Source organism: Lontra canadensis, unplaced genomic scaffold (genome assembly GCF_010015895.1).
Source record: "Lontra canadensis isolate GAN:19392208 unplaced genomic scaffold, GSC_riverotter_1.0 scaffold14, whole genome shotgun sequence".
Lineage (NCBI taxonomy): Eukaryota > Metazoa > Chordata > Mammalia > Carnivora > Mustelidae > Lontra > Lontra canadensis.
The window spans coordinates 5,662,257-5,685,551 of record NW_022631008.1 but is presented as its reverse complement, the minus strand read 5'-3'; the positions used below and the strand labels follow the sequence as shown (position 1 = coordinate 5,685,551).

Genomic DNA, 23,295 nt, shown 5'->3' with positions numbered 1-23,295 from the left:
AAAGATTCAGTCCCATGGGACTGCTCTCACCTGGCCTCAGGTGTCATTCTCAAGTCCAGGTTGTCACCTATGCTTCTGACTAGCTAGGGTCTCACAAACTCCTCCTTGGATTTGATTAATTTGCTAGAGTGGCTCCCAGAACTCAGGCAATAATTTACTTATGTTTACTAGTTTATTAAAGGATGTGATAAAGGATACAGATGAAGAGATACCTAGGGTGAGATCTGAGAACTGAGAGGGTCCCAAGCGCTGGACCTTCTGTTCCTGTGGAGGTAGAGTACATCACCCTCCTGGTATGTGGATGTGTTCACCAACCTGGAAGCTCCCAAACTCTGTACTAAGGATTTTTATGGAGGCTTCCTCATATGGGCATGATTAATTATTAACTTCATGTCTAAGCTTTTCCCCTCTCTGAAGAATGGGGAGTTAGAGCTGAAATTTTCAAGCTACAAATCACAGCTTGATCTCTGTGGTGATCAGCCCCATTCAGGAGCTCACCCAGCATCACGCCATTAGGAAAAAAACTCTTCCTAGTGTCTTATAACTTAAAAATTTACAAGGGTTTCAGATGCTCTGTGCCAGGAACTTGGGGCAGAGATACACACACACACACACACACACACACACACATGCATATATTATTATTATCTAATGTTAGCTAAAGAAAGACTTAGCAATCTGAAAACCAAGTCAGTAAAAAACATCCAGACTGAAGACTGAAGCACAAAGACAAAAGAATGAAACATTTGGATGTGGTACATATTATGGATGTGGTGCATATAATGCAGCCATCAAAAAATAAAAAGTTTTTAACATATGAGTTTTAGAGTCCCAAAAGGAGAAGAGAGAGAAAATGGGAAGAAGTGATATTTCATTACTGATCAAGAATCTTCTAAACCATATGAAAATTATCAAGACACTAATTCAAGAACTTTTATGAATCCCAAGCAGGATTAAATACAAAGAAAAACATACTTAGTCATATCACAGTAAGAGTACTGAAACCCAAAGGCAAAGAGAAGATCTTAAGAACAACCAGATAAAAAGATGCATTCCTTTCAAAGAATAAGTAGGACTGATTGCTGATCAATTAACATTAATAATGGACTCCAGAAAACAATGACATACAGTAGTGCTGAAGGAAGTGACAATGTAATACTCTAAACCCAGTGGAAATAAACTTATAAGAAACACATCTCCATCTCCTTTTCTCAAAGGAAAAACAAAGATATTGAAATAACTCTGAGATGCTTTGTAATGTGTCCGTTTGCCTAGTTTGAACTACATTTTCCAGAATTCTCTATCTTGTATGTTCCTGGTTAAGGTGTGCTACTAGGGAGATACTTGGGAGATTTGCAAGGTAAAAGGGAAGCAGCAGCTACTGTAGCTGATGCACATTGTCGCTGATATGCTGATTCACCCTGCTGTTGTGAAGCTGCAGGGGGCCTCGCAATCAGTTCACCTTCTCCTTGATATATTTCAAACTTCATTTCTCCTCCATAACTCAAATCCTTCTGGTACTGGGTTTCACTAGACACATTCAAATTGCAAAGAGACTGCAATTTCTGCACCTTTGGTTTTAGCAATGGGTGAGTGGGCACAATGGGCAAGAGGATGATTCTTGAAAGCCATCCCTACACCAGAACACTTTAAAATAACTTACCTCTAAACAAAAGTGCCTGTGAACCACACAAATATATTTCACTAAACCAAAACTAAGCCTAAAACAACTTTCCTTAGGGTGCCTGGGTGGCTCAGTGGGTTAAAGCCTCTGCCTTCAGCTCAGGTCGTGGTCTCAGGGTCCTGGGATCGAGTCCCACATCGGGCTCTCTGCTCAGCAGGCAGCCTGCTTCCTCCTCTCTCTCTCCGCCTGCCTCTCTGCCTACTTGTGATCTTTCTCTGTCAAATAAATAAATAAAATATTAAAAAAAAAAAAACAAAAAAAAACACCTTTCCTTAGCTGGATCCTCAAAACAACCACAGCCATTCCAAACTCTGATAGAGGAAGAAATGCAGGTGATATTGTAGTAGAAGGAGACAGTAGTCTTTTTTTTTTTTTATTTTTTTTTTTAAAGATTTTATTTATTTATTTGCCAGAGAGAGAGAGGGAGAGCGAGCACAGGCAGACAGAATGGCAGGCAGAGGCAGAGGGAGAAGCAGGCTCCCCGCCGAGCAAGGAGCCCGATGTGGGACTCGATCCCAGGACGCTGGGATCATGACCCGAGCCGAAGGCAGCTGCTTAACCAACTGAGCCACCCAGGCGTCCCAGGAGACAGTAGTCTTAATTGATTATCTTACCAGTTAAAATATCTTAAATTAGTTAAATCTTAAATATCTTATCAGTTAAAATATCTTAAATTTTATAGAAACATGTGCTTATGAAAACACACTACTGGGGTCATTTCCAGGGCCTTGGAGGGGGGTATGCTGGTGAGGAGGGATTTTATTAACTTCAGTGTAAACCTACCATATATTTAAATAGTATTTATTTAATTACTCCTCACAGGGTAGCTCATTTAGAATGTGGATTCTGGGGAAAAAGAAACTTAGGGGACTGTTGCTGGGAATGCAAACTGATACAGCCACTTGGAAAACAGTATGGTGGTTCTTCAAAAAAATTAAAAATAGAATTACCATATGATCCAGTAATTCCAATACTGGGTATTTACCCAAAGAAGATGAGAACCCCAATTTGAAAAGATATGCCCCTCTATGTTTACTGTAACATTATTTACAATAGCCAAGACATGGAAGAAACTCAAGTATCCACCAATAGATGGATAAAGAAGAGATTTTATATATATATATATATATATATATATATATGAATAATTCCATTATATATATAATGGAATATTATTCAGCCATAAAAAAAGAATGAAATCTTGCCATTTGCAACAACATGGGTGGACCTAGAAGGTATAATGCTAAATGAATTAAGCTAATCAGAGAAGACAAATACTATATGATTTCACTCATTTGTGGAACTTAAGAAACAAACAAACAAAGAGGAAGAGACAAAAACACAGACTCTTAAATACAGAGAACAAACAGGCAGTTGCCAGAGGGGAGGTGGGTAGAAGGATGGGTGAACTAGATAAAGGGAACTAAGAGTACACTTACCATGATGAGCACTGAGTAATGTATCGAGTTGTTACATTGTGCACCTGAAACTAATAAAACAATGTATGCTATTTATACTTCAATGTGGACCCTGAAATAATCATAGACAAAGAAAAGAAAGCTCAGTCCTTTCCCTTTATATAAATTCATACACATGGTCTTAAGGAGATTCAGCACCACATCAAATAATGTCCCCTGTCTCATTTCAGTAGGACTTTCTGAGGGAAGAAGTAAGAGAACAATAATTGTTCTCTATATTCCTTCTCTCTCTCTTTCTCTCTCTCTAGTGTCTAGTCAAATATAGTGTCCCCACCCCTCTTCCTTCTCACTCTCAAAGTTTTGAGATGACAAAGAGTGGTGAAACTATTCTGAAATACATTGTCCTTACCCAAGACTAGAGTGAGTAAAACCTTGCGTCCCTCTATTTCCCATACCCCCCCCAAACCTACTGGAATAGTCTTTAATCCTTCCTCTATCTCTCAAATCTGATGGAAGACTTTATATACACTGGGTTTACTTCTCCACTTTTCCAATAAGCTAAAGTTGTTGAAGTGTCTGGATTTCAGGTTGTGGCTTCAAAGTGTTGGTTCTGGGTGCCATTGTCTTAGTTCTACGTACAACCATATGAAGGCTGTGTGCAAAGTTAGCCTTGCTTATTACACCATAAGAAGCAAAATACAAGCATACTTGGGCATTAAAGCTTAGAAGAACAGATGGGTATGTTATGTCCATGTTTAGAGAACACTGTCTGCTGAGCTGATATGGCAACATACATAGTGACGCAATCCATAGACCTTAAGCCCTGAATGGGATTTGAAGTGTGCGCTTTTCATCTGAATTACAAAAAGAGATGTCTAAGGTACTTTCTTCTTATTTTTTTTCAAGTGTAGTCAAGCACTGGAGGAAGCATTTGACCTAATTATTTCATCTTCTCTAATTATGTGTGCAAATATTAATACTTTTGCCCTTCTGCCCCATTGGACTAACCAATAGCCTGAAGAAATAATGCTACTACTTTTAACATATTGTGATCCCTTTTTAAACATGAATCTCAGATTAATTACAGTAGCATTTATCAAAGGTCCATTATATGTTGGACACTGTTACCCAATAATTTCACATTATTGCTAGATAATCAGAGCCAACAATTCCCAAGCACATAAGGAAGTTATAGTTGTGATGAGTCCAATCCATTCCAACTATTCTGGTATAGGAGATCCTTACTCATATATGAATGTATGTTTCACATTATTAATCTCCAGGCTACTTTTATAGATTTATATATATTTTCCAAACAAAATGGGATTTTGAAGTCTATATTTATGTCTCCAGCTAGAATTTAACTATTAAAGGGGCCCCTGGGGACTCAGTCAGTTAAGAGCCTGCCTTCAGCTCAGGTCCTGGAATGGAACCCAATGTTGGGCTCTCTGCTCAGCAGGGAACCTGCTTCTCCTTCTCTTGCTACCTGCTGCTCCACCTCTCTCTCTGTCAAATAAATAAGAAAATAAAATTTAATTTAAGTATTAAATAATATTCTTGGAGAAGGCATGGAAGTGATTAAATTAAGAACTGTTTATTTGGCAAAAGTTGGTGAAGAACAGATAAAATGTGTTGTTTAATCTCCAATATCTGCAATAACATCTATATACACAAAAAACCATTGATACTATTTCTTTCAAAGCAGATTCAAATAGTAAGGGAAGAGAGAAAAAAATTTAGACTTATCTGTCACATAGGTGTAATAACTGTTATATATATTGTGAACAAATTAGTTGAATCTAAATATTTTCCAATACTGTGCACTGGTTTTCTTAAGTAAAGGTGCACAAAATGCTCATAAGTAAAATCTGCCCTTTTATCTCTTGACTTAACAGCAAGAAGAATTAACTAGAGCCAGAGGCCCATGCATTTATCAACTTCGAGCCCTGCAAGTTTTGAAAGAGTCGTGGTTACACTCATGATAGATAATACGTGAGTTTCTTTTTCTTGGCACAACAATATTGCAAACATTTCTTGGACATGGAAAACTGGGTAGAAAATATTTGATGCTTTAAGTACTTGTTTTGATAATGTGAGCCTTTTCAATGACCCAGAAAGAGACATGGTATCTGGATGGGGCCCAAGGACAATGGTTCTGCTGGCAGCCAGCCGTGATACGGGGCAAGCTCATCGTGTCACTGGGTCCAGAAAGAGCTAACTTAAGAGAGGTTAAAATCAAGAAGACAGTGCTCACATTTTCACTCTAAAAATGTTAAAAACTCATTTTAGATATAGAAATGGTGCTAAAATGGGACCATTCCTGGATCCTTCAAGTATTCTGTACCCATGAAACATTTTCCTTTGATCCTTTCCTACATCAGTCAGAAGAGGAATGAATCACTTATGGCACCAGAAGACACAGCAGTGGAAGGCAGAGAGCCCCTCAAACCACTCTTTTTAAAAAAAAAAAAAAAAAAAAGATTTTATTTATTTATTTGACAGACAGAGATCACAAGTAGGCAGAGAGGCAGGCAGAGAGAGAGGAAGGGAAGCAGGCTCCCCGCTGAGCAGAGAGCCCGATGCGGGGCTCCACCCCAGGACCCTGAGCTGAATGCAGAGGCTTTAACCCACTGAGCTACCCAGGCGCCCCCCCTCAAACCATTCTTACCAGAACATGAAACCTCAAAAGCACTGGACATCACAAACATCAATCATTATTAAGGAATATTTAGTCTGTCCCTGGAGTTGTCCCAAATGCTACAAATCTCCTACAAGCTCCTGGTATAACTGAGAATAACTTCTTCCTTCACGTAGGTGTCTTGTGATCACAAATGGTACTGAAAGGCAATTGCTCTGAGATGTGCAGGCAAGTTCCCCCCAACACAAAAAGTAACTTTTGTAGTTTATCAAGTCCATGCGTGTGTCTCTCATTTCTGGTGCGCTTTTTTTTTTTACAGGAAATTTTACAATCCACGGTCAGTGCTCCTTTCAGTAGACAAGGATAATGTGGCTACCGTTTATCAAGCAGTTATTATTTCATTTAACTATCGTAAGAATGTTGAAGTAGGGAATGCCTTTCTATTTTGCAGGTGAGGAAATGGAGGCTCAGGGAACTCAAGCATCTTAGGCAGAGCCACAAAGTGAGTGGGAAATAGGTTTAAGATTCCAACCCTGGTTTGTCTGAACTCAGAGTCTATGGGATCTCTATTATTGCAAAATATATAAATATTGAAATTGACAGAATTAGCATCATATTCTGATAAGTAACTCCCTTGGACCTTGCCTATCCAGGCCAAGCACCTCCAGTTGCTCCAAACCTTTTTATGCATGTTTAGAGATACCCTCTCCACCCCAATCAGACTTCTAGACCGGTCCTACTCAGACTAGAACAAAACACGGGGCTCCAACTGCGTCTAAACTGAGCAGAAAAGACCCCCACCCTTCCTTGGAAGAGACATGCTGAGACACAATAAAGGTTAAGTTCAGAGCACAGTGATCTGTGCGTATAGTAGTGTTTATTTTGTCATTGCAGCAGCCAGCTGTGACTAACTCTCAGAACCTTGGTCATGTTCTCCTCACATGGTGTCTGCACTCGACTCAACTTTGTGGCCTTTCTTAATGAGTGATCACCAAGATAAGTCTTCCTGAGCCCCCACCTTTAGGTAGTCCATCCAGAGGGACACACTGGACATTTGAAGGCTCTGGCATATCCAGCCTTTGCTCTAGACTCTGTTCTTGCTGACATTTTACAGGGGCCAGAGCTATCGAAATCCAAATCTTAAAGAAGGAGAGGATAATGAGGTTTACAGAATCCATCCCATTCTTTTTCTAGTTCTGCCTTTCTCTTATTTCTCCCCACCCTTAGCTTTCTGACTTGTAGATGCTGTTATTTCTACTATAATACAGCACTCTTTTTGTAGTTTTTATTATGCCTGTTTTCTTCTGAAAAATGGTGTTGGAAGAATTCAATCTTTGTCAAAAGCATAGCAAGAGTCCTTGAGTGTGACTGAGAAGGTGTAGGGCTCAACAGAGACACTTTGTCCAGAACACACCCATGTTCCTGTCTCTCATTACATAAAGAAAGATTCAACCCATGCCTACCTCTTCTACAGAGCATTTTCTGATTGCCCCCTGCCCCTGGCAATTCCTCCCTCCTCTGGCTTCTGTGTAAGGTGCTTCAAAATCCTTGAGGACAGGAACCTTTGTCTAGTAAACTGTTAAATCTTACCTTTGTTTGGGTTAGTGCTAATATTATTGGAAGGCTGGGATCCTCTGAATCATTAATGCTCAAGGATTCGGTATGGCCTGCCTGAAGGTTGCCCTCAAAACCAACTACCTCAATCCAACTGCTCCAGGCAGAAAGAGTTTCAGTACAAAAACTCTCCTGGCTCTGGGATCTGAGGCAGGCTGCTCTCTGTGGTTCTGTTTTCTCATCTTTAAAATGAAGGCATTAAATTTCATGACATCAAATTCATTTCCAACTCTGAAATTCTATTTGTAAGCTATTCTTATTCTAAGAGGAAAATGATTTCATTTCTATTTCCACATATCTTTAATTTTAGCTGATTTCATACCTAAGAATAAAAAGATAAAGTACTTTCTCTCTCTTCTCCCCCTCCCTGCTTCTCCCTCTCTCCCTCCCTTTCACATCTGTTATGTACATACAAAATGTCTATTATTGATGCTTCCTGGTTTTGTGAGAGTGATTTTTACTATGTCTTCTTACTTTCTGAATTTCTTTTTTTTTTTTTTTAAGATTTTATTTATTTATTAGACAGAGAGAGAGATCACAAGTAGGCAGAGAGGCAGTCAGAGAGAGAGGAGGAAGCAGGCTCCTCTCTGCTGAGCAGAGAGCCTGATGCAGGGCCAGATCCCAGGACCCCGAGATCCTGACCTGAGCGGAAGGCAGAGGCTTTAACCCACTGAGCCACCCAGGCGCCCACTTTCTGAATTTCTAGGAATAGCATATATGATATGAAGTCAAAGTAAGTTCATCAAAGATACATTGACTTAAATTGTTCTTTTGCCTATTGCCTTTGGTAGATACGTTCTGATAAATAATCTTGGAAAATCGTTTAAAGAGATGAAACACTCTCATTGTTCCAGCTTCTTTGTGTAGATGATTACAAGGTTTTATAAAAAAAGAGATATTCAATGAACTGTGTGTACGTGAATGGCCTTGTGTTAGTTTTTCCGGTTTCGATTCTCTTTTAACATATATTGTAAACAGCAGAGACCCAAGAGTTCTCATCGAAGTTATGAGTCAAAACAAATGATCGGGTTACACCTGTTTGGCTTATGCTACCTTGGAAACGGCTAGACTCCATTTGCCTGAGCTTAAAGCACTAGTTTCCTCTCTGGGAAATAATAAAATCAGCTCATGATTTTTTTTAATCAAATGAGCAACCGACTGGCTCTCTTCTTAATCTCCACATCTGTGTCAAGAGGTAAGTTAAACTTCTCTTACATTAGGGTTTGTTTATTTAATGGGAAGATGGCATTTCTTGTAATCAGGTAGTCATTACCTCTTTCCAAAAAGTTTTGCTGAGAGAAGTAATCCTAATTATTACAAGCTAGATGTCCTGCTATCCAGTTTTGTGCCGCATCACAGATGCCCTTTTGGGATAAGCTACCTCTAAGAAAAATTGCCCATGTGGAATGTGTGATGAATCTGAGGGCTTTGGCGGCTGTGGCCAAGTCGGAACACCTGGCTTGAACAGAGAATGTGAATGAGTGGGACTTGAGGGCATAGAGTAACAGCACAGGACCTCTCATGGCCCCTTCTGTGTCGCTTGAGGACAAACTTTACTCTGTTCCTAAGAGGGGAACCTCTAAAAAATGACAGTGCCTTGGGACCCCTGGGTGGCTCAGTCAGTTAAGCGTCTGAATCTTGATCTCTGCTCAGGTCATGATCTCAGGGTCCTGGGATCAAGCCCTGCATCTGGGCTCTGTGCTCAGTGGGGAGTACCCTTGGGAATCTCTCTCCTTCTCCTTCTACCCCCAACCCAGGCTCACGCACACTCTCTCTAATAAATAAATAAATCTTTAGAAATCATTTTAAAAATAAAAAATAAAAAATGGCAATGCCTTTATTCTTACAGGAAATTAAAATACCAGATATATATATATACACATATATCTGTGTGTGTGTTGGCCCGTGTGGGTACTGTTCTACTCAGTATTGTTCATGAACCTTTAGTGTTGACAATTTATTTTTTTTAGTATACCATTATTTATATGTATGAAACCTAAAATTAGATGTTAAGTAATTTTATAATCACAGGTTAATCATTAGACTTATAGCTCTTATGATCTATATTTACAAAAGAAAAATCAAACATCATAAAACCAATAAAATTAAAAATTACAATTTAGTGGACAAAAGATATGGTTTGGCTGAAATTAAATTACTACTCATTAAGAGAATAAGATACTGACAGCAGAAGCCCAGATTCTTTTTTTCTTTTTTAAGATTTTATTTATTTATTTGACAAAGAGAGAGATAACAAGTAGGCAGAGAGTCAGGCAGAGAGAGAGGGAGAGGCAAGCTCCCTGCTGAGCAGAGAGCCCTGTGCGGGGCTCAATCCCAGGACCCTGGAATCGTGACCTGAGCTGAAGGCAGAGGCTTTAACCTACTGAGCCACCCAGGCGCCCCCAGAAGCCCAGAATCTTTGAAGTTGGTCCTACCTGTCCCACTGTGGGTCAGGTTATGGCTTTTTCTCCCACCACTTGTCTCCATTCAAACTGCCAGCAGGCTTCATTCATTCACGCTGCACTGTCAATAGCCTTCATACAGCATTCTTTCCTTTTTTTTTTTTTTTTAAAGCTTTTATTTATTTGTCACACACAGAGAGAGAGAGAGAGAGAGAGAGAACACAAGCCGGGGGAGCTCCAGGCAGAGGGAGACACAGGCTCCCTGCTGAGCAGGGAGCCGGACATGGGGCTCAATCCCAGGACCCTGGGATCATGACCTGAGTCCAAGGCAGATGCTTAACAGCCTGAGCCACCCAGGAGTTCCCTTTAGGTAGCTTTCTGTTGAGCAGAGCCCATCATATGTTGTTTCTTGGAAGCCCAGATAATTAAAGTTCTGCAACTTGGTTCCAATATGATTTCAAGAACGAAAGAAGTTTCAAAGATCTGCAAATAGCCTCTGCAAAGGACAGATAGTTAATAGTTTAGGCTTTGAGGACTTTACTATCTCTGTTGCAACAGGTCAACTCTGCAATTTTAGCATGAAAACAACCAAAACAACAGTAAATGAATGGGCATGGCTGCATCCCAATAAAACTTTATTTACAAAACAGGTGATCAATTGGATTTGGCCTGAAGGCTGTGTAGTTTGCCAAATGCTGATAAGTATGAGTCATGAAAGCCTATGGCAGTCCTCAGACGTGAGCTAGTCATCCAGCATTGGTCTGTTTGTTTAAGACCATAAAGACAAAATACACACACATAAACTTCTCACAAACCCTTGAGAATCTAATGACAAACCCTCAGGGTCATAGATCTCGGACTGAGAAACACCTTGCTTTAGGGATTTTCCAGACAGGTTATTGCTGAAAATGAAAATGCCTTGTATTAAAACAGGGGGTTTTATGGAATTTGCAAGTGTCAGCAGGTGGTGGAAAGAGACCCTTGAGAACAAACTATTCTTTAGAGGTTAAATAATTTGTGTACAGGGTAGCACAGAGTTATTAAAGAACCAGAAAACCCAGCATGCTTCAGGGAGCTGGAGATCAGTCATTCAGGATCTGTGTTCTGTTCCTGGGTTTTCTTTCTTTCTTTTTTAATTTTTTAAAAAGATTTTGTCTATTTATTTGACAGATCACAAGTAGGCAGAGAGGCAGGCGGAGAGAGACGGGGGAAGAAGGCTCCCCACTGAGCAGAGAGCTCCATGTGCGACTTGACCCCAGGACCCTGAGACCTTGACGCTGAGACCATGACCTGAACTGAAGGCAGAGGCTTAACCCACTGAGCCACCCAGGCACCACTGCTCCCGGGTTTTCTACTGATTTGGGGAAGTCTTTTTTTTTTTAAGATTTTATTTATTTATTTGACAGATGGAGATCACAAGTAGGCAGAGAAGCAGGCAGAGAGAGAGAGAGGAGGAAGCAGGCCCCTTGCTGAGCAGAGAGCCCGATGCGGGGCTCGATCCCAGGACCCTGGGATCATTACCTGAGCTGAAGGCAGAGGCTTTAACCCACTGAGCCACCCAGGTGCCCCATGATTTGGGGGAGTCTTGCACAAACCCCTTTCTTCTCTAAGTTTCTCTTTCTTTATCACCACACACAGACCTTAGCTGCTTCAGAGGATGGAGGTGGGGGATACATGAGATGCTGTGAGACACTTTGGAAATGCTCAAGCACTACCCAAGGGCAGGTACTGTTATTACTGAGACATGAAAGGAGCTGAGTGTGGGAGCTGACACCTTTTTTAGGGCTTGTCCCTGGCAGTCTGCAAGGATATTGGAAATCCAGTGCCCCTCAAACCCAAGTTTCAAAATAGCACTTTCAGAGCAGAACTCTAGCTCCTGGCAGTGTTTTTGTGCCCATTCAGAGCACAGAGAAGGCACTTGCTTGCAGATAGCTGAACCACACTGGAAGTTTGGCTTCGGTGTGGGGGGAGTTGGTGGCATAGCAAAGGCTCACTTTGCAATAAGTGAAGGACAGGTGGACAGATGCTCAGTCCCAAAGGCTTACAAAACTCAGGTGTACGATTCACCCCAAAGTGAGTCAGCTCTAAGGGACTCGTTAACCAAACCCAGGTTAGGAGCCTGATTTATAAGGTGGCTCTCCAGAGACTGGAACTCTTGTATGTAGTAGCAGGAGAATATCCTTGCACAGTTTAGGGAATCTCCTCAGCAAGAAAGTTATTACTCAGTGGTTGCTTGGTAAATTGGAGGAATGAGAATCAAATGACTGTAATGGACATTTAATCTAGGATGTAGAAAAGTCTGACATGTTAACTATCCTTGCTCCTAACTAATTTTCTCAACTAAAACTTGTACATGTTCTCATTAGTTCTGACATCAGCATATTTGCAATAGGGTCGTCCCAGAAAATCCAGAATCCTTGGTTGCAGAAAGAGTGATGGAGTGTTTTATATTTGTACATTTTCCCTGTACATAGAAGTAGGCAGACACTGAGAAGGTCTACATAGTTTCTATTCACATAGCATTCATGCAGAGCTCTATTCTCCTGTTGACCTTTGCTGCTACGTCATTATGCCAGTCACAGGCCAACATGGTTGATTAGCTTGTTTCTTCGTTTACTATCAACTTTATTTAGGGACACTCTGGTTGCTATGATGGGAAAATAAGTTTCCAATTCTCACCATGACGTTTAGGGTCTTACATAATTCTACACCCTTATACCTACTAACATTCTAGTATTTTCCAGATTATCCCAGGAATATAGGACAGATGGTCTTTTTGAGATAGCTTTTTTGTACGAATTACTAATCTTTTCCAATGATGCTTTTTAGTTATTTCACACTCAAAGGAGGTATTTGTCTCCAAATTCTGAGTTGCTTGATTTGGTCTGATTATGCTTTCCCTCCAGGATGTCATGTTTTATGGAGGCCTGTGATTGTAGTCTTCATTTTTTAAAAAATTCAGTTAGTAGAGGCCACCAGGGTGGCTCAGTTGGCTAAGCGTCTGCCTTCAGCTCAGCTCAATGATTCCAGGGTCCTGGGATGGAGTTCCATAGAGCCTGCTTCTCCCTCTCCCTCTGCCTACCATTCCTCCTGCTTGTGTTCTCTCTCTCTCTCTTTCTCTGCCAAATCAATAAATAAAATCTTTAAACAAAATCAGTTAGTAGAACCTTAGTATAGCTAGTAGAGGATTTTTTGTTGAGCTTTTGGGGGTCCTTCAACTTTCACTGGTTTGATAATGATGATGATATTTAAATTGGTATTTGTTATGCATCAGGTCATATCCCAAGTGCTTCAAATGAATTTATTCATTTATATCTATTTACTCATAGCTATACTAATGCAAGTTCCTTCTAAGAGTAAACTCTGACACGTACAAATTTATTTCTTCTGCATATTCATTTGGTTGTGACTCCTGGATATGCAACACACAGGGGATAGTCATTTTAAATTTTACATTTTAACACAATTCTTATCCAAAATCTCCATTTTGAGGATCAGCTCTCTGATGTGAAGAGAAGGGTCCAAACAATTTGTCAATCATTATTCTTAGAGCATTCCCACTCCTCATCCCCACAGAGCATGGGCGTATGTGCAACCACATACCCTCTGTCTCCACTTCCCAGACACATTTCATCTGGGAATTTTAATAGAATTATGAAATAGTTGTATCAACATTAATGCCAATAATGAAAAAACCCTTGCTATAAGCTTAACATTTGAATTATTTGAGTAAATAAGAATGGATGGATATTTCCTACTAATATTGATATTAGAGATGACAGCAAAGTGATATGAAAATTCATCTCTCATCTTTTAGCTCAATATTCTTAGTGTGGTCAGTGTGAAGAATTAAGGCCCTTGGTGACTGTATGAGTGATTCATTCTATGGCAAAGAGCAAAGAAATCTGAGATTGAATAATTCACCTGAGAGTCAACATTCAATTTTGCTGTTTCCTTTTTTCTTTTCCTTTCTTTTCTGTTCTTTTCTGTGTGTGTGCATACTTCACAAAGTTTTTATATTTCATCTTATATTCTAAACATCTTATGTTCCCAACAAACTTCATGAAGCCAGCTTGAAAAATATTAGTATCCCCTTTTTATGGACAGGGAGAATGAACCCTCAAAAGAGTGAACTTCTTGCCTATAGTGACATAGCACAGGACAGCCCACTGTGACCTCTAAGGTTCTATGTGACCTGGCTGGACCTCCTTTTCCAGTCTCATCTCAGACCATCCACTCTTTACTCACTAAGGTCCAGTCATGTGGACCTTCCTTCTGTTCCTCAAACACATCAGTTCATTTTGTCCAGCCATTCCATTTTCCTTGGATGTTCTTCCTCAGAGCTTCACATAGTTGACTTCTTACCACTTGGGGTTCCATCTGAAGGCCACCTCATTAGAGAGCTCTCCCATGGCCTCCCAGTCCAAAGGGGCTCTCCTGGCCCCATCAAAATTACATCATTCTACTGGTGCTTCTTCACAGTCTTCATCATTTTCTGATATTCTGCATTTATTTCTTACTTATTGTCTCTCTTCTTCTCTAGAATATAAGCTCTATGAGAGCAAGGCCTTTCTCTATCTAGCTCACTCTTGTATCTCAGCACCCAGAGCATATACTTGTCACAATTCTTTTTTTAAGGGAAAGAGAGAAAGAATTGGAATGAGAGAGAGAGTGAGAGTGAGCCAGAAAGAGTGGGTGGGGAGGGGCAGAGGGAGAGGAAGAATCTCAAACAGGCTCCATGCCCAGAGCAGAGCCCAATGTGGGGCTCGATCTCACAACACTGACATCTTGACCTGAGCCAAAATCAAATTGGATCCTTAACCTACTGAGCTACTCAGCTGCCCCTTTATTTTATATTTTAAAAACTGTCCTCATCCTAGTAAATGTGAAGCAATATCTCATTGTAGCATTGATTTGCATTTTCCTAATGACTAATGATGTTAAGTATCTTTTCATGTATTGACTGGCCATTTGTATGTCTTCTTTGGAGTTATGTCTATTCAAACATTTTGACCATTTTTGAATTATTTTTGTTGTTAAGTTTTAGTAGCTCCTTACATATTCTGGATATTAAAACCTTACCAGATACATTACATACAAGTATTTTTTTCTCACTTTGTGAGTTGTCTTTTTGTTTTTGTAATAATGTCCTTTGATGAACAATGGTTTTTAATTTTTATGAAATCCAATTTATTTTTTTCTTTTTTGTTGCTCATGCTTTCAGTGTCATATCCAAGAATCTATTACCAAACTCAAGATCATAAAGATTTACCCCTTTGTGTTCTTCTAAGAATTTTGGTTTTAACTCTCATATTTAGGTCTTTGATCCATTTTAAGATAAGTTTTTAAATGGTATAAAGTAGGGATCCAACTTTATTTTTGTTCATATGGAAATCTGATTGACCCAGCACTTTTCTTCTCACCTCCACTTTTAATTCAGAAAAGATGTTTGGGGAATATTTGCAATTTCCCAATATTATTCCTGATATTAGTAATACTGAATATTTTACTTTCTGAAAATATTTGATTAATTGAATTTTCCAAACTAAATTCTTGTGCAGTTAACTGCTAGTTCTTAAGAGAAAAGAGAAAGTCACAGGAGAACTAGTACATTAGAATTGGCAAGTAGAAACTCTTCAAAAATTGGTAGTTATCCTTAGTGGTTTAAGAAAAGAGATAAATTAAAGAGTTTTATTAAAGATAAAGAGATAATCTGAATTATTATTTAATGATGTTGGGGTACCTGGGTGGCTCAGTCTGTTATGTGGTTGCCTTCGGCTCAGGTCATAATCCCAGGGTCCTGGGATCAAGCACCATGTTGAACTCCCTGCTTAGTGGAGAGGCTGCTTCTCCCTCTCCCTCTGCCTGCCTCTTTGCCTACTTGTGCTCTCTTTTTATCTTGTGGTCAAATAAATAAATAAAATCTTTTTTTTTTTTTTTAAAGAGAGAGATAAGAATGATGAGCTAATGATTTCAAACTAATAATGACTGCTTTCAAATGCTTAAAGGGCCATTATATGAAGATTCCTAACTTACCCACCTTCATAGGAAAAAAAGCTAGGGAAAAAAATATATATACTTACAATTGGAAAGACTTCCAATTTGACATCAAAGAAAGGCTTTTAGTGGCAAAATAATGATGATGATGATAATAATAATGCTTATGGATCACTTACCATGTGTCAGACTCTGTTTTGAGCCCGACATGGCTGGTACTATTATCATCAGAGCTAAACTTGGACTTGAACCTGAGGAGTCCAACACTGTGCCCAGGCTCTTATCCACTGTGCTAAACCACCTTTGTTAAAATTGAACTAACATTAGAACACCTCTCTCTCCTGAGAAAAGCCGTGGTCTTTCCATTAGCAGAGAACTTCAAAATAGGATAGACATTTATCAGTCAAATGAAATTCATAATCCTGTCACATTTGATGGTATCAGTCTTCCAATTCTATTCAAACACCAGTTGCTTTTTTATTGCTCTCCTTTTAGCAAAAAAGTCTGAATCAACTCTTGCCTTCCTCCCTTCTCTAAAATGCCCAGCAGAGTGGCTTTCAAATGCTTTGTAATATTACATAAATACCCTTTTGAATAATATGGACAAATGCTCAATGACACATGTTACAGGAAAACATAATACCCTTTGTGTTCCCTTTTTAATCTTTGGGACTTTGTTTTATAATTCATGGAGACATTAACCTTTCAGGTGGATTTGAGAATCCTTTTTATTTAATACAATTTTGTTTGTATTCTGAAAACCCAAGGACATTGAAGTATTTATTCCCTGCTGAATAGAGCACTGTGTACATGTGTCTTTGTTTTCTCTGAAAATGTCTCTTAACCTTCATACATTTCCTCAGGGCTCTAGTGTGTGGGCTTACTAGATATTGTTCTCTCTATAAGAGGTAATGTGACATGCTCCAACAGGTGTGCTGCTATAACAGTATCCCAATTTTCTTAACATTCTCATTCCCCTCACACCATCATTTCCATGATACTCTTTCAGCTGAGCTATAGCAAAAGCAAAAACTAATTAATTTTTGTAATAGAAAACAAGATCTGAAATGGCAAGGATTTCACCTGAGAAATCACAAAGTATATGAGTGGCAGACCTGGAGTTCTGGCCCACATCTTCTGATGAGAGAGTTAAGAGAAGTGATTTTTACTCAGAGAGATTTTGCCTCATCTCCACAGGGCACATTTGGAAATGTCTGGACTACATTTTTGATTGTCTGAACTGGGGGCAGGAGGTGGTACTACTGGCATTTAACTGGTAGAGGCCAGGGAGACTGCGAACAACCTACAATGCACAAGACAGCCACTCCAACAAAGAATTATCCGGCCCCAAGTTTAATGATGCTACTGTTGAGAAGCTCTGTTTTAGAGTGATGGAAATTGGATTTGAACCCTGCTCTGCATCTTACTTTGTAAACATGGGAAAGTGGCTTCATTTTTTAGAATCTGCCTTCTCATCTGAAAGAACAAAACATCCACCACCATAAGCAAACAAACCAAACCAAAAGCAAACAGAACTCCCACTTTCCAGAGTAGTTGTGAGAAACCAACTTAAAAGCACTGAACAGAGAATGCTGAGCATATATAAAATGAGCCCAACAAAAAAAAATCAGGGCCACACCACAGCATTCAATTATAAGACAAGAATGAAGCCAGAAAGACATCACTGATATGAAAAAGAAGGCTCCCTAGCATCCTATCAACTTTTTAAAACTTTTTAAAATAGAAATTCAATTAATTAACATACAATATATTATTAGTTTCAGGCATAGAATTTAGTGATTCATCAGTTGCCTATAACACCCAGTGCTCATTACATCAAGTGCCCTCCTTAATGTCCATCACCCAGTTACCCCAACCTCCAAACATCTCTCCTCCAGCAACCCTCAGTTTGTTTCCTATAGTTAAGAGCTTCTTATGGTTTTCCTCCCTCTCTGTTTTTATCTTGTTTTATTTTTCCTTCCCTTTCCCTGTGTTCCTCTATTTTGTTTCTTAAATTCCACATGAATGAAATCATATGGTATTTGTCTTTCTCTGACTAACTTATTTCACTTAGCATAATACCCACTAGTTCCATCCACATTGTTTCAAATGGCTTGATTTCATTCTTTCTGATGTCTGAGTAATATTCCATTGTGTGTGTGTGTATACACACACATATATATACACACATACACATTTTATATACATACACATATATACATATACATATACATATATATCTCACATATTCTTTATCCATTCATCCGTCTATGAACATCTGGGTTCTTTCCATAGTTTAGCTATTGTGGACATTGCTTCTATAAACATTGGGGTGCATGTACCCCTTCAAATCACTATTTTTGTATCCACTGGGTAAATACCTAGTAGTGCAATTGCTAGGTCATAGGGTAGTCCTATTTTTAACTTTTTGAGGAACCTCCATATTGTTTTCCAGAGGGGCTGCACTAGTTTGCATTCCCACTTACAGTGTAAGAGGGCTCCCCTTTCTCCACATCCTTGTTAAAATCTGTTGTTTCCTGACTTATTAATTTTAGCCATGCTGACCTGTGTGAGGTGGTATCTCACTGTGGTTTTGATTTGATGCCAAGTGATGTTGACCATTTTTTCATGTGTCTATTGGCCATCTGTATGTCTTCTTTGGAGAAATGTCTATTCATGTTTTCTGCCCATTTCTTGACTGGATTTTTTGTCCTATCAGCTTTTATATGGAAAAGAGCAAAAGAGATGGAGAGAGGTGCAAGATAATTAAGCATCATCAAGGACGTAGTATGAGGAGACTGGAAGAGATGATGAGACTGGAAATGGAAAGGTGTGGGAAGGATGTATAAGTGAGAGAGATTTCAGCAGTGACCTGGAGGGAAATTTGAGAGATATTTAGGAGGAATCAGAATTTGGAGAGCAATTAAAAAGGGGCATGAGAGAGGAGTCCAGGATGTATGTGGGATATCCAACTTGGGCGCTTGGGTATTGGTGATACCATTGAGCAAGAAAATCAAAGGGCAGGACAGATAATAAATTCAGCTGTAGATATATCAAGTTTGAGATGCCTGGGACATATTTAAATGATAACCAAGAGGCAGAGAGGTCTGGAAATCTGGGGAGGAGCCAAAGATTTGAGAGTCAGGAGTCTGAAAGCAATAGTTGAATCCATGGGAATGGGCTATAGAGCTGGAATGACCATTTTGAGGCAAGATGAGACGACCCCTCCCTCCAGACTGGGTGGAGCAAGTTAAGTTGGGCAGTGATGTAAGTGGATCTGGAAGGGTGAGAAAACATGAGTTTGAAGAAATTCTTACTGGAGAGAATCATTTTTCACTATCAGACTGTAGGCAAGCTCAGCTGTTGATATAGGATATGGGACATAAAGGGAGGTTAAGTGCAGTGACTAACCTTTAGGGATTGGGGAGGGGCACTGACAAAGTAGAAAAAGTGAGTAGAGATTACAACTTCAAGAAGTGGGTATGTGAGGGCTATCTCAAAGTACCAAGGTTACCTTGGGATTCATATCTAATTTTTTCTAGATTAGTAACAGAACACATCCATCCTTATAGAGAAGCAATAAACTGAAGAATTTGTTTGAAAATGGGTATAGTGTGTGTGGGGTCACCAACCATATTCCAAATTAAACTGGGCATGAGATCAATTGTATATACAGACTAATTGTGTTATCTCCATGTTTGAAAGTGAGTCCTCAACATCCAGAGTTGAAATTTGAGTTTCTTTTCCACAATCCCAAAATCAAGTAAGACAGTGAAAATGATCAATGAAATAAAAATAAATGAATCATGATGAAATTGTTTTCTTTTGCAGAATCTTACCTTCTTTTGAACCCAAGTCATGATTTGGATGTTCCTCAGAGACCTCTTAACTGGAGTAAATAAATACTCAACTGGCATTGGACGGATTTGGCTGGCTGTTGTGTTCATCTTCCGTTTGCTGGTCTACGTGGTCGCAGCAGAGCATGTGTGGAAAGATGAGCAGAAAGAGTTTGAGTGCAATGTGAAACAGCCTGGTTGTGAAAATGTGTGTTTTGATCACTTCTTCCCCATCTCCCAGGTCAGACTTTGGGCCTTACAACTGATCATGGTCTCCACGCCTTCACTTCTGGTGGTTCTACATGTAGCCTATCATGAGGGTAGAGAGAAGAGGCACAGAAAGAAACTGTATGTCAGCCCAGGTATGATGGATGGGGGTCTGTGGTACACTTACTTTATCAGCCTCATCGTTAAAACTGGTTTTGAGATTGGCTTCCTGGTTTTATTTTACAAACTGTATGATGGCTTTAGTGTTCCCTACCTTATGAAGTGTGACTTGAAGCCTTGTCCCAACACTGTGGACTGCTTCATCTCCAAACCCACTGAGAAAACCATCTTCATACTCTTCTTGGTTATTATCTCATGCCTGTGCATTGTGTTGAATTTCATTGAACTGAGTTTTTTGGTTCTCAAGTACCTTATTAAGTGCTGTGTCCAAAAATACTCTAGAAGTCTTCAGTCCTCAGCATGTGAGTGCCACAACCTCAGATATGTTGAATGTGGTGAGATAGGAACTCCTCCCTTACTCCAGAATCGCCATTCGGATTTGGCCACAAGCTCACCCCATCAAGATAAAACCAAGCTACTTTTTGACACACAAGAGGGTTAGACAAGGAAAACTGGCATCCTTTCTGAACAAGATCTGAGCTACACTGGAAAACAAAGGGCATCAACCTTCATAGGATTTGGGATTCCTTTTTTTTTTTTTTATTTTCAATATGTGCTCAGTTGTATACACTAGACAGAGATCTCATTATTGTAGGGTTCTAGTGGGTACGTGAATTGTGTTTGAATAGTTAATTGCAGATTAGTCTGAAGAAATTCAACAAGCAGCATTCTTTTAAATGCTTAGATCCATCAACCGGAAGATATAAAAAGTGACACTTCTGAAAAATGTGATGGCCTTCAAGCTGAAGTTGATGCACTGGTAATCTTTCCAGAGTGGCAGCCTAGGCTCCCCTCACTCAGCCCTACTTAATCTCTGCAGAGAAAGAGTATGTTGAGGGTGGGGCAGCAGCTAACTGAGGGTACACAGAAGCACACACAATGACACTCAGTAAGAAGACTGGCCTGGGGAAATGACCACAGGGCCCAGGACTCTGCAGGTCACGGCTCCCTGGCTGTAAGTGGACTAGAAGAGAGGGAAGAAAGCCATCATTTGTGGTCTCCAAGTTGATACAAATATTACCAGGAGATATTCCACTTAAACCTGAACTAGGAGGCACCTGAAAGGGTTACTCTAGAGACACAGAAGCAGGTCCCAACAAGTACATTGACCGGAGCAGGGTAGGATCTAGAAAGAGAACATACCCAGCTTGATAATTACTTGACACTTCTACCATTGAACATTGAACTACTTTGTAAATTTCTGTATTTGTTGAACATTTTTATAATCAGAAATTCAGAATATATTCTACAATATATCATAGTTTGCCCACAATTTACTAGTACATCTCTATCTAGATAATAAAATGTGTACTGTGCTATTACATTGGTGTGAGAAATGTAAAAAATCAAATAAAAATGTTTATTATTACTTGATTGGGAGTCTAGATTTTAGGTTTTTCTTTTTTTTCTTTTTTTTAAGAGAGAGAGAGAGGGCACATGAGCATGAGGGGGGCTGGTGGGAGGCAGAGGGCGAGGGAAAGAGAGACTCTTGAGCAGGCTCTACACCCAGCATGGGATCCCACAACCCTAAGGTCATGACCTAAATGGAAACCAAGAGTCAGAGGCTCAACCAACTGACCCAACCAGTGACCCTTTACTTTCTCATGTTTTTTTTTAAAAATCACAGATATATTATTTTTGGATTTAATACTCTAACGGATGTGCATTTATCCAGAATAAAAATGAAGTGGTTTTGTTTTGTCTGTCATTGATATTGTTACTTGATTGCACTATTATTATTCTGTGAAATAAAGCTTTTCTGACAGTTTCAGAACACAATTTGCAATGCTGCTTGGTAATGATAGCTCAGAAATCATTCTTCCCCACTGGGAATGTTTTAATGAGACTACAGTGCATAAAAATGTAATTTTAACTGAAACCGATTTTGTCATGTCTTCCATGGCCCTGCCCTCTTCAGCAGAAAGCCACTGCAATTCATGCATAATGAAGGTTATTTCTGTGTTATCTACAAACTGTGTCACCAACAGTGGTCATAATCTGTCTTAAAGACTGTGCCCTGGACAACACAGAGAAAGGTGAACTTTGTGGTTTTCCCCATCTTTCAATTTATGCCTCACAACCCTCACTGTTGCACTCATAAGGCTACATCCATTTGATATGAAAACACCTCAGCTTCACAAGTGCAGATAACCAATGAAGGCCTTAAAGGAATACATATAAATTTTTGACAGTGATGGGGGTTAAAGAAGTTTAAGGTTTTTGAGGCCCCGATCATAGCACAGAATCTAGAAAATTGGGTTTCAGTGCACAGAACTGGAATGGAGACGGTTTTTCAGTCTGAGAGTAAATTTGCTGCCAAAGATGTTTTGAGGAGCACAGTCTCTTAGCATCAGTTATAACAACAAATTTTGCTCTGGGGAAAAGGATGGGTGGGACATATGCTTTGCTTGTTTCCCACTTTGCATGGAGAGAAGATGGAAAGGTAACAGGAGAAATGACTGTGAATAAAGTTGTTTAGACAAGAAGGAATGATTTTTAAAAATTTTATTCCTATTTTTTTAAAGATTTATTTATTTGACAGAGAGAGAGAGAGAGAGAGAGATCACAAGTATGCAGAGAGGCAGGCAGAAGGAGAAGGGGAAGCAGGCTCCTTGCTGAGCAGAGAGCCTGATGTGGGGCTTGATCCCAGGACCCTGAGATTCTGAGATCATGACCTGAGCCAAAGGCAGAGGCTTCACCCACTAAGCCACCCAGATGCCCCCTTTTTTCCCCTTTAGAAGATGCAAAGCCTTTGATTGAAACTGGCATTTAAATTTTGACATCTTTATTGTTTCTCTTATCAATAAATTAAAATTTATTGAGCTATGATCAATATGAAAAAGACACTGTGCTATGTACCTTCAGAGATCTAGAATTATGGCCTCAAGAAAATCTCCACTTTCATGGAGGTGCATAGAGGTGAAAATGGAGGCAGGAGTAGTATTTCACACTTGTGTCCTGGATTGACATGGTAACCTCACTTGACTTTACCCCCCTACAACACTGATGCTGAGAAAGCAGGCAATAACCTTTGAACGCAAGATTGAGTCACTTCCTTTCAGGGATATACATCTAGTAAAAGTAGGGTTAATGATCGACCATGGTTTTTCCTTAAACCACTTTCTCAACTCATCAATCTTCCCAGATCACTAAACAGTTATCTTCTTAATGTCATTCAAGCCATTCCTGAGCTGCAGTTACTTTGGCTTTCTACACTTATCCGCCAAATCTTCCTGGTTACAGATTTTGTCTGTGGCCACAGGGTTTCTTCTCATTGAAGCTGGAGGGATTTTTTTTTTTTTTTCCCAAGTGCCTGTAT

The 23,295-nt window shown here is 39.6% G+C and overlaps 1 protein-coding gene across 1 annotated transcript; it reads left to right on the top strand.

The window, feature by feature from the left end:
* The first annotated feature begins 8,437 nt into the window (after positions 1-8,437).
* Positions 8,438-21,342, top strand: GJB7 (gap junction protein beta 7). Its single transcript, XM_032858074.1, has 2 exons — positions 8,438-8,549; positions 19,585-21,342. Exon 2 carries the CDS (start codon positions 19,612-19,614, stop codon positions 20,416-20,418), a length of 807 nt encoding a protein of 268 aa, XP_032713965.1. The 5' UTR covers positions 8,438-8,549; positions 19,585-19,611; the 3' UTR covers positions 20,419-21,342.
* The last annotated feature ends 1,953 nt before the right edge of the window (positions 21,343-23,295 follow it).

What these genes read in the sequence shown, in the direction of transcription:
- GJB7 (XM_032858074.1), top strand. Translation starts at nt 19,612, where the DNA reads ATGATTTGGATGTTCCTCAGAGACCTCTTAACTGGAGTAAATAAATAC.